This window comes from Azolla caroliniana, unplaced genomic scaffold (assembly GCF_043228905.1).
Source record: "Azolla caroliniana isolate FFs.n. ecotype wild unplaced genomic scaffold, voAzoCaro1.0.p SCAF_21, whole genome shotgun sequence".
NCBI lineage: Eukaryota > Viridiplantae > Streptophyta > Polypodiopsida > Salviniales > Salviniaceae > Azolla > Azolla caroliniana.
The window spans coordinates 470,728-481,055 of NW_028230456.1; the positions used below are offsets into that span (position 1 = coordinate 470,728).

Genomic DNA, 10,328 nt, shown 5'->3' on the forward strand with positions numbered 1-10,328 from the left:
AGCCAGATGACTATTTACGAAAAGGGTAGCAACGAGCTCATGTCACACTATCACCACTTTTGTTTTTCCCTGTTTACAATTAGTCCACTCCTAGTAGACTTTGCATGGCAATAACATCATATGTAAATATAACCATTTCATTTGCATATAAAAGCAATAACATAACTAGTTGCATAAGTTTTGGGGCATCTAATCCTTCTTCTTTTTTAATGTTCCCATTATCAATCCCTAAAGCAAAGAGTGTAAGTGGTGGTACATATCCTTCCTTAACCCCCACATTACTAAATATTCTAAGATCCATTGTCAGTTTTAGTTAGCAATAGCAACTTGAAACTCTGATGGCATGTCCATTTCCACCATTTAATTCCATATCTCACTTTGTGATATTGTATCACAAGCTCTTTTTCAAATCAATAAAATAGCAACAAGATGTTTTTTCATTGTAGTCAACTTTCGTCCATAGCTACTCTAAAATTAACCAAATGATTCATAAGAGAATCTTCTTGTCTAAAACCTGCTTGCCCAATTGCTCCTTTGTTTCTACTATCAGCCAATGCACTTATCTTCTGCTCCATGATAGTACTATACAATTTAGCCATAGTTGAGCTCAGCATGATTATGCCATAATGTGAAACTTGATTCATATCTCTTACTTTGATATTGACTTCTTCTTCTTTTTCTTGAGCCTGAGCCAATCATTCGACAAACCTTGTTTAATAGCTTGATCTATAATGATCATTATCAATGACAAGTATGTGGCCTTGTCCCTTTTAAGAGCTCACTTGTAATAAGAGTTACATATGCAACTCTTCCATTAGCTATCTTTTTGTTCCCTTATTGACATCTCTTATATCAATGCACATACTACAATGTGTTTCAATGTTCTCAACGGTAAGAGATCACATCCCTTCATTTATGCACAATTTACCACACTTCCTCCACCTCAAGCCAGTACCATGCAAGAAATTTGTGAAAGGTAAATCATTTATAACATTTAAGACAATCAAGTTCGTGTCATCAACCATACGAATAAGAATCGTTTCATAATTTACACTTCTTTGAGTCACGAAATGGACAAGTATCCATTACATTGTCTTCTAATGACTCCATATTTTGTTTTTTTTTCCAAAACTCGCATTAAAATCTCCTATAATCAACACTCGACAAAGCTTCTTAAGATAAGTATATCTTGAACTAAGTCTATGAAATGATCATATTATTCCAACCCAAATCTACTATACTGGTTTGACTCTTTATGACTGATTTTACAAACAACTATATAGAGCTCCTCTTTCCCTAAATTAACCTTTGTCCACAAGTATCGATTCTAATCATCGCATTTACATAGTTTTATAAAATTATCTAAGCTCTCATTATACATACATGCTACCCTTGTACGTTCAATATTCCCTTTGGAGTTAGGGCATATCGCTTTTATAAGGTGACCATCTATTTTATGTATGTCTTTTTCCTTATGCTTCTAAGTTTCAACCAAAAACATAACCATGCACTGAGCTGCATCACTTTGTCCCAATCCATTATGCCATAGATATCATCTAGAGGTCCAAAACATGCTTCCCATACTTGAGGTATGTGTAGTCCCATATATCATCACATGTTATTCATTTTGAATTCCTTTCTTAAGCCCATATGCTTGCCTTCTATGTTACTTACTCTCTTTTGAAGTTTGATCGGATCTTTCGATACAAACAAGAAAGTAGCAAACAAGCATATGCACCTACAAAGGAATTCAAAATGTGTACCAAGGGATGATGCATTGCACTGCACTACAAGTGCCTCAAGTTTGAAAATCATGTTTTGGACTACTAGACAATATCCAAAGTTAGGAACAAGTGATGTAGCTCAACATATTGATGTTGTAGTTTTGGTTGAAACTTATGAGCATGTGCCAAAATGTAGACCAAAGATAGTTGGTTACCTTATAAAATCAATATACGCTCACTCGAAAAGAGAATATAGGAAATTGAGAGATAGTATGAGAAGCTTTATATCACCATAAAGGTAGATTTGGGTTGGAATGCGAATGATCCATTCATAAACTTGAGTTGACATATACTTTTGTAAAGATATTGATTATGATCAATTTCAATGCTAAATTTAAAAAGTATCAAAATATGGAGACATTTGAAGAAAATATAATAAATACTTGATTATTTCGTCACCCAAAGGTTTGTATTGCAAAGGATTCTCATATATATGCTTGATTGTACAAACTTGATTGTCTTAAGTAGCATAAATGATTTTCCTTTCACAAATATACTCACATGTTTACTAGCTTGAGGTCAAGGAAATGTCCTAGATTGCGCATTAATGAAGGTATGTGATCTATCCTTGGCAAATGTGTTTATAAAATTTGTTCTCTTTATTCTAACTCAAAACCAAAAGCCCTTGTAATTGTGCATTAACAATCTCACATTCCATCAAGAATGCAATGGAGTGAAAAAGAAGGTAATCACAAAAAGTTAGGATGCATGCAAAGGATGTTGAGAAGCATTTGTCGAAGCTCTCCGGTTAACAATCTCACATTCCATTAACAAATGCAATGGAGTGGCAAAGGATAGTAATTACAAAAAAGTTAGGATATATACAAAGGATGTTGAGAATTATTTGCAAAGCTCTCAAACCTTAACAAACTCACATTTCCTGAACAAATGCAATGGAATGAAAAAGGGGAGACATTACAAAAAGGTAGGATATATGCAATGGATGTTGAGAACCATATGTTAAAGATCTCTCTAAGAAACAAGCTTAGAGAAAAATGGCAACATTTGAAAGATGCCATCTTTAACATAGGATCTCAATACTTCCATATGCATATATCAAGTTTCCCATGTACTTCTTAGTTTGATGAGGAATGCAAGATGTATCTCAAATTATTTAAGTTGGCAAAAGAAGAAAATGAAAGGTCCATGGCATAGTACCAATTTAGAAACGTAGTGACGAGAAAAAAAGAAACAATATTTCCAAATGCAAGAAAATATTGTTTAAGCTCCAACCCAAACTACCATGGGAATTCCAAGGTAAGCAATATAGGTAAATTTAGAAATGAAGAGATGCTACAATATGGACAAAAGCTTTATATGCATGAGGAGTGGCTCCTATAGTTAAGAACATTAAAACACCGTGTAATATGCACATTGATATTAGACATCTCAATAAGAAAACAAAAAACGAAGAAGCTAATGGCAAAGTTGGCAAAAGAAGAAAATGAAAGGTCCATGGCATAGTACCAATTTAGAAACGTAGTGACAAGAAAAAAAGAAACAATATTTCCAAATTCAAGAAAATATTGTTTAAGCTCCAACCCAAACTACCATGGGAATTCCAAGGTAAGCAATATAGGTAAATTTAGAAATGAAGAGATGCTACAATATGGACAAAAGCTTTATATGCATGAGGAGTGGCTCCTATAGTTAAGAACATTAAAACACCGTGTAATATGCACATTGATATTAGACATCTCAATAAGAAAACAAAAAACGAAGAAGCTAATGGCAAAGTTGCATATATAACTCTTATTACAAGTGAGCTCTTAAAATAGACAAGGCCACATCATTGATAATGATTATTATAGATCAAGCTATTAAATAAGGTTTGCCTAATAATTGGTTTAGGCTCATTATTTGAACTAAGTCAATATTCAAGCAATAAGAATAAAGTATTAAACTAGCACAATCATGTTGAGCTCAACTATGGCTAAATTGTTTAGCACTATCATGGAGCAAAAGGTAAGTGGATGGGCTAAGAGTCAAAACAAAGGAGCAATTGGGCAAGCAAGTCATAGAAAAGAACACTTGCTTATGGATGATTTGGTTAATTAAAGATTAATTACACAAGAAAGTCAACCATAAAAGAAAGTAGACCTTGTGATATAGTACCACAAATTGAGCTTTGGAATAGAATGGTACCAAACAAAGAGGAAACTTATCAAACTAACCCTCTAGTTTCCTATAATTCCTCTCGTGCCACTTGACTTGAGCAAATTTGTAGAATGTCAAAATAGCACCTTTTTATGATTTCATAAGGCAAATTGTATTTCATCATCACCAAATCTTCGTTAAGTTTCAAGCAACACTAATCATCTAGATCACTTATCAAAATGCCACTCTAGTTTACCATGACTCCCCGTTTGCCATGGAAATCAGAGAAAAAATTCAACACTCAAAGAAAACCAAATCACTTTAAAGTATATGGTAAAAAATCACCAGCCAAATCAACGAGATCAAATATTTCTGATGGTGAAAAAAGAGACATGCATCATCATAAATGAGACATAAATCAGAGAAACATTGCATCTAAAGGCAACACCAAAACACTTCACAGCATATATCATCAACAAAGATTCAGCATTTCAAAGTTAGAAGAACTTTTCCAATGAGAAAGATGAGAAATACATTATCAGAAAAGCATATAAGTAAAGTAATCATTTCTCGATATGCAGCAACAGATCACATGGTTTCCAACTATAACAACCATCGTAAGGTGAAATAATAGAAACTATCATCACAGATGAGAAAGAAGGCCGACAAAGATTGTAGAGGAAACCTCGCCATTATTCTATTTACGCGGCAAAAAACAGAAACTGCCATGGGGTATTTCACATGAATCCAAGCTTTTGAACATGGAAGAAAAGAAATGCATTATCAAAAATGAGATGAGAAATCAGAAAATGCTAATCACTTCTAAATAATCCTTAATACTGTGTTGCCCTAGAAAACACTGATTTTCTTTGGAAGGTGAATGAAAAGATAAATCCATTACATTCAAATATTCCAAGTAAAAGGAGACGAACATTATCAACAAGAAACTCTAATTTTGCACTGCATCATTTGTGTTTACTTTGAGAACTATATCTCCATTTACAAGGTTAAACAAAACAAACATAACTTTACATGGAAACAGGAAGCAACAAAAAAGTCTAAGAAACGTGTGTTGTTGTGTTGAATCATGCCATCTCGTGTTGTGGTGTGATGTGAAGTGTTCAAGGTCTTACCTTTAAAATTCTGATTTCCTGATCGTTCAGGCGCCTACCGCGTATAAGGTGTTCAGCAGACATAGAGGACAACTCATCAGCAGAATCATCGAGAGATGTCAACCTCGCTGATGCCAAGAGAAGTCATTCCATTTCTCTTCTCCTTCTCCTTCTTCTCTTTCTCTTCTCTCTTTCTCTTCTGTTTCCTTACCCGGCGACAGTCTTCTTCTCCTCTCTGTCGCTTGCTTCTTCTGTTTTTGCTTCTTCTGTATTCATTCATTTCTTCTGTCTACTTCGGAGAAAGAGAGAGAGTATATATTTCTCAAAATACCCCTCTCCACCAACTCGAGAGAAACTAGGGGTATATCATGAATTACCAAAGTCCGCATTTTCCACTCATTTGTCATTACTCACATTCTTCTCTCCATTATCTTGTTTCACAAGTCTTGAATCATGTCTCTCCTTTGAAAGATGAGGGACTCTTGTCGCCCTTTGCTCAGGGTGCCATGTTCTCCCACATGGTCTCAAGGAGCGTCCGTCTCCTACACTTCACTTCTTCAGCTTTCTCCATTGGGTTTTTCCTTGTAGCGAGCTCGTTTGTCTCCCATACATATCCTTCCTCTTTTTGTGCTTGAGTGGGTTATGGGGCATATGGTACGTGGTACGCGGTATGCAAGGGAGTTGAGTCCAAATGATGCCCTTACTCTTGTTCCTATGAATGTGAAGGGACACTATCCTTATGAAGTTCCACAAGGAACGATCATAAAGCACCAACCATGCAGCCGTTCTTTTGGAAATTATCTAAAGACCATCAAATGGTTCACAGTTGATTGGATGTGGCCAATATTGTGAGGTGGGGTGATTTGGACTATGTCGAAGGTAATTATCAATTAGTAGGATTTTATTTTGTCTTGACTGGAGTTTGTGAGCGTTTAACTAGATGCTTGATTGGATGGTTAACGTTTTGTGTGCATATTGTTAATTGTTTATTGAAGTTAATTAATGCTCATGTGGTATTTTTCGTAGATTTCAAATTTCGACAACAAGATTTTCCTTAGAAAATGGTTAATTGTTTCGCCTTGTTTTGCTTGTGTCTTTTCATGTGTCAATGTAATCTTTTCCGGCTTGCACAAAATTTTATTTTATTTTTCCAAAAAAAAAACTCCTTCCATTAGTTATAAAATTTTACAAATGATACGATTATGTACAAATCCCTGAAGGGGCACGATAGTTCCATCTTATGTGGATGGCCACTAACTCAAGAAAGGGAGAGAACGACCATTGTTGGATGAAGGCTATTAGTTGTCTTTCAACTCCCTCGGAGCCGCCCTTAAGGCCATCATATTGGCTCTTCAAAGTGGCTACAATTTCACTTCATGTCTCTTGCAGTAACCTTGTTGGATGTGCGGTTTGGTTGGAGAAGACTCGCCTACATCGTTGTTTCCATAGAATCCAAAGAGTTCTTGGGCTAACCAATTCCAACACCTCTTGAGATTTGTCATTAAGAGGAGTGGAGTGGACATTGCCATTGGAGGAGAAAAAGACCTCTTGTGCTTTTATCACCAAAGACATCCCCTCCTCCTGATGCTCGTATTTGCTAATTGCGGCCTGCCATGATAGCCAACATATATTTCCCCACTTGATCGAGCCTTGCACCTGGCACAATTGCAACAAGCGGCCAACCCCCCGCCATATTCAAATATATATTTGGATTCAAATTATTGTAGACATCACTCAAAACACAATCATATCTTAGGTGCTATATCGTTTCCAAATTTGATTCATAAAAAAAAACCTGCTATGTTATATAGTGAGTGAAATTTTTTTCGCGTTTCATTTAGAAATGAATAGAATGACAAATTCTATTGTTACATAATTAAATATATTGTTCTCCCCATTGGGATGAATAGTTTGGCACAATTTATCACAAATAAAAAAAGTGGATGAGGATGTGTTTTTACATCTCCCAATTCTCCACCATTCATATGCCATTGAAGTATCTCAACAATTGATGTCCAAGGGATTTTCATCCTCAACTCTATGTGTATGCATCGCTTTTCATTCTTCTTTTTGTCCCCCTCGTGGAATTTCAAGAGATGTGAGAATCAAGATGATAGAAGGTGGTTGATTGCCACGTGTCAAGAACTACATGTGATATGCTCAATAATCTTGGCATCGACAATATAGAGCAGAATATGGACACATTTGCTTATGGTAGATGTTTGAGACTCCTGGACCAACAAGAGGGCCACCTAATTACACACATGATTAAGGTATTAGGGATAAAATAAGTAACATCTCTCTCTAATCAATATTAATATATATAACGCAAATATTTTGTATTCATAAAATTTAACAATATAACTAGTATAAAAAATATAAAAAACATGGCTTTGTTTTTTAAATGAAACCATGAACCTAATCATTGTGTTTAGATTGCTTGATATTTGCATTCACATCAATTTTATGATGTTTAAGTATCAAAAACGTGTTAAGTATCATTCTTCTCAATTTAAGCATGCTCAAATGATATGTTACAATATTTTGATTATTTCCAAATGATGTTCTCGATGTGTTGTTTTCAATAGATTAACCTTGTAAATATTCAATACGAGTCATATAAATATTCTCACTAGATTACCTGAGATATAGCTAACAGGTAGATGTTGTAAAGTTATATGTATAGTAGTTGTAGGAGGTGGTATTGGGGAGATTGGTGATTGGGTCAATGGTTCCTCAACATCCTCATCTAAGCATCTTCCATGTCGTTTGTCAAACCATTCTTTGACGTCATATATGTGAGATCCATTGGCTATGTTTCCTCCACCACAACGTCGACCTACGACCTTCACAATAATACCCATAATAGTGATTGCACCTAACATGATAACAAACTCGACGATGGCACGACTTGGGTCAGGGCGGAACCAAGGAGAGCCAGGTTGTTGGTGTTGTCTAGCATTGTATATGAGATTTGCATGATTTGTTGACATCCTCACTCAGATTTCTAGCTTTTATAACTTTGTCACTCTATGCATGGATATATTATTATTACACGGTGGATATGATCTTGTCACGACAATTTACGCAAGAATATGAGAGATGTTGAGGTTTATTAGTCTCTTAAGTCTTATTCCTAGGTGGTTATTGCTACGACAACTTGAGAGTATGTTTCCTACAACATAAGAGTATGGTTCTTGTTGCAAACTATTCCAAGTATAATGTTTCTTGATCCACAACTCGATATCATTTTATAGCGTTTCATAGTCAAACGTTTATTAGGCATTGATTGCGGACGCGTGTCTAGACATTTAATCATGTATTGGGTTTAATTGCACGTTTTCTTTTGTTTGACATATGACCAACTTCATGTAATTTGGATTTGGAAATTCCTTGCATGTCTCACTTAATGATGCTCGACCAAGCTATGATTTAATTGAGATTTCTATGGGTAATGCGTACTTCAAGAATTGAATTCATGTTAATACGGTATGCCGTACAATCATCATCTCATAACCAAGAAATCAAACATAGAATTGAAGAGACAAATGAATTGATCGTGGGTTTTTTATTTCCACAAACAAACAATAATTACATCAAACAAGTTATTGGAATTTCAATGCTTGCTCTAACCATTCTCTTGGACTCTTTAATATTTATGTAAGTTCCAATGATGATGTTTGTATTTCCATTTAAATAAATATGAATTGTGAGTTTAATTTTACTACAGGGATCTAGGTTGCCTTACGTTTCATCTAGATTTACATACTATTTGAGTTTTATTGGGCAATTTACGGTGTGTTTGCATTAATGGGTTCCATCTCTTACAATGATTTATGACAACGCTCGTTGGCTTATGTTTAATGCTTCATAATGTGCTCACTACAAAACTTCAAACACATGCAACCTGTTAAACCGAGAAAATAGTGATTGACGATGAAAATAGTGTTAGCATGTCAGAATTCCTCCATAATGACTTTAATATTAGAGGCTAGCATTTAATTATTCATAACTTACAAACACACTATGTTTGTTTATTTGATGGTTACCAGTCTTAAATTGTATTATTTGAGTAAATAGTGGATTTTTTAAATTTTGCATTAATCACATTCATTACATCCAAAAATGATTCCACTAGAAGGAATCTCTATTAAGACAACGAAAAATGTTTCTCATTCAATTATGCTCCAATGATTATTTATGCTGATATTTAAAAAATAAATCATGTGTTTCCTCCAATGATTATTTATGCTGATATTTATAAAAAAAAATCATGTGTTTCCCTTTAATCTATTCTAGTGTATTGTGCAATCTATTTTAATACTTTGGATGCAAGTTAATCGAATTAATCTCATATCTTTTGCTACATCCTATATAATGACTTGTGACAAATGTTGCTTGACTTATGCTATTCAAATGTGATTGGAGTAAAATTATGTTAATTTGGCATTGGTATTCATTACATCCATCCCAAACATAAATGTGCTAAATTCCAAACCATGGTGTTTTGACAATCAAACTTGAGAGTGCCTAAAGCTAGGGTAATCATCCCAATTGTCAAAACACCCCATCGTATTCATAAAAACAACTATTATACCGAATATCACGTAGATAGTTCTAATTATGGTATTTCAAATTCCATCTAATTATTTAGGAGTTTAATTATTTTTGTTTGGCTCATGTTTAGTCTATAATTTAAGCTCCAATGGAAACTTTAATCCATGCTAATCATTAAACTCATCCCATATTCGTTGCATTTGTTGGGAATGTTGGTGTACTAGCAATAATAAGATAAACTAAAACCAATAAATCAGATATAAACTACAAATGTTACAAAAAATCAATGTGGGATTTGAGAGAATCAAACTCACAAACATCTCATACTTGAAGGGACTCAATCACCTTCGAGGTCGACGTATACATTTTGTTTGATACACATTTTCTGATATTAAGAATGATCAATTTATTGTTCCTTTTCGCATAGTTTCTTTGGGGATATTGTAGTTCATGGTCGGGTATTAGCATGGAGTTGATGATATGGCCGTAGCACTAGTGACAAGTTTTAATGGATAATGGTAGGCTAAGTGAGAAACTAATTGTCCTGAGACTTGAGACAACACATATAGTTTTGGAGTTCAAGTACATAGAGGGGATTAGCCATCCCCTTTGACATGACATCGTAAAGACAATGTAATGCTTTGTTGGTGAGGCCAAGCTCTCTTATTTCAGATGCATAATATAATTAGCTCAAGAGGTATAATACATAGAAATATTTTGTGATATAGGATGCCGATGGGGTTTTCTATTTGTCTTGATGTCGCTAGGAGGCTGGTTT

General features: G+C 34.6%; 1 protein-coding gene across 1 annotated transcript; it reads right to left on the bottom strand.

The window, feature by feature from the left end:
• Positions 1-6,804: 6,804 nt before the first annotated feature.
• Positions 6,805-8,108, bottom strand: LOC147850146 (uncharacterized). Its single transcript, XM_087336527.1, has 2 exons — positions 7,635-8,108; positions 6,805-7,245 (listed from the first exon to the last, which is right to left on the bottom strand). The coding sequence occupies exons 1-2, from the start codon at positions 7,984-7,986 to the stop codon at positions 7,154-7,156; spliced, it is 444 nt and encodes a 147-aa protein (XP_087192653.1). The 5' UTR covers positions 7,987-8,108; the 3' UTR covers positions 6,805-7,153.
• Between the last annotated feature and the right edge of the window lie 2,220 nt (positions 8,109-10,328).

What these genes read in the sequence shown, in the direction of transcription:
- LOC147850146 (XM_087336527.1), bottom strand. Translation starts at nt 7,986, where the DNA reads ATGTCAACAAATCATGCAAATCTCATATACAATGCTAGACAACACCAA. An exon ending in ACCTGTTAGCTATATCTCAG is followed by an intron (nt 7,246 to 7,634) that starts GTAATCTAGTGA and finishes GTGTGTAATTAG; the next exon opens with GTGGCCCTCTTGTTGGTCCA.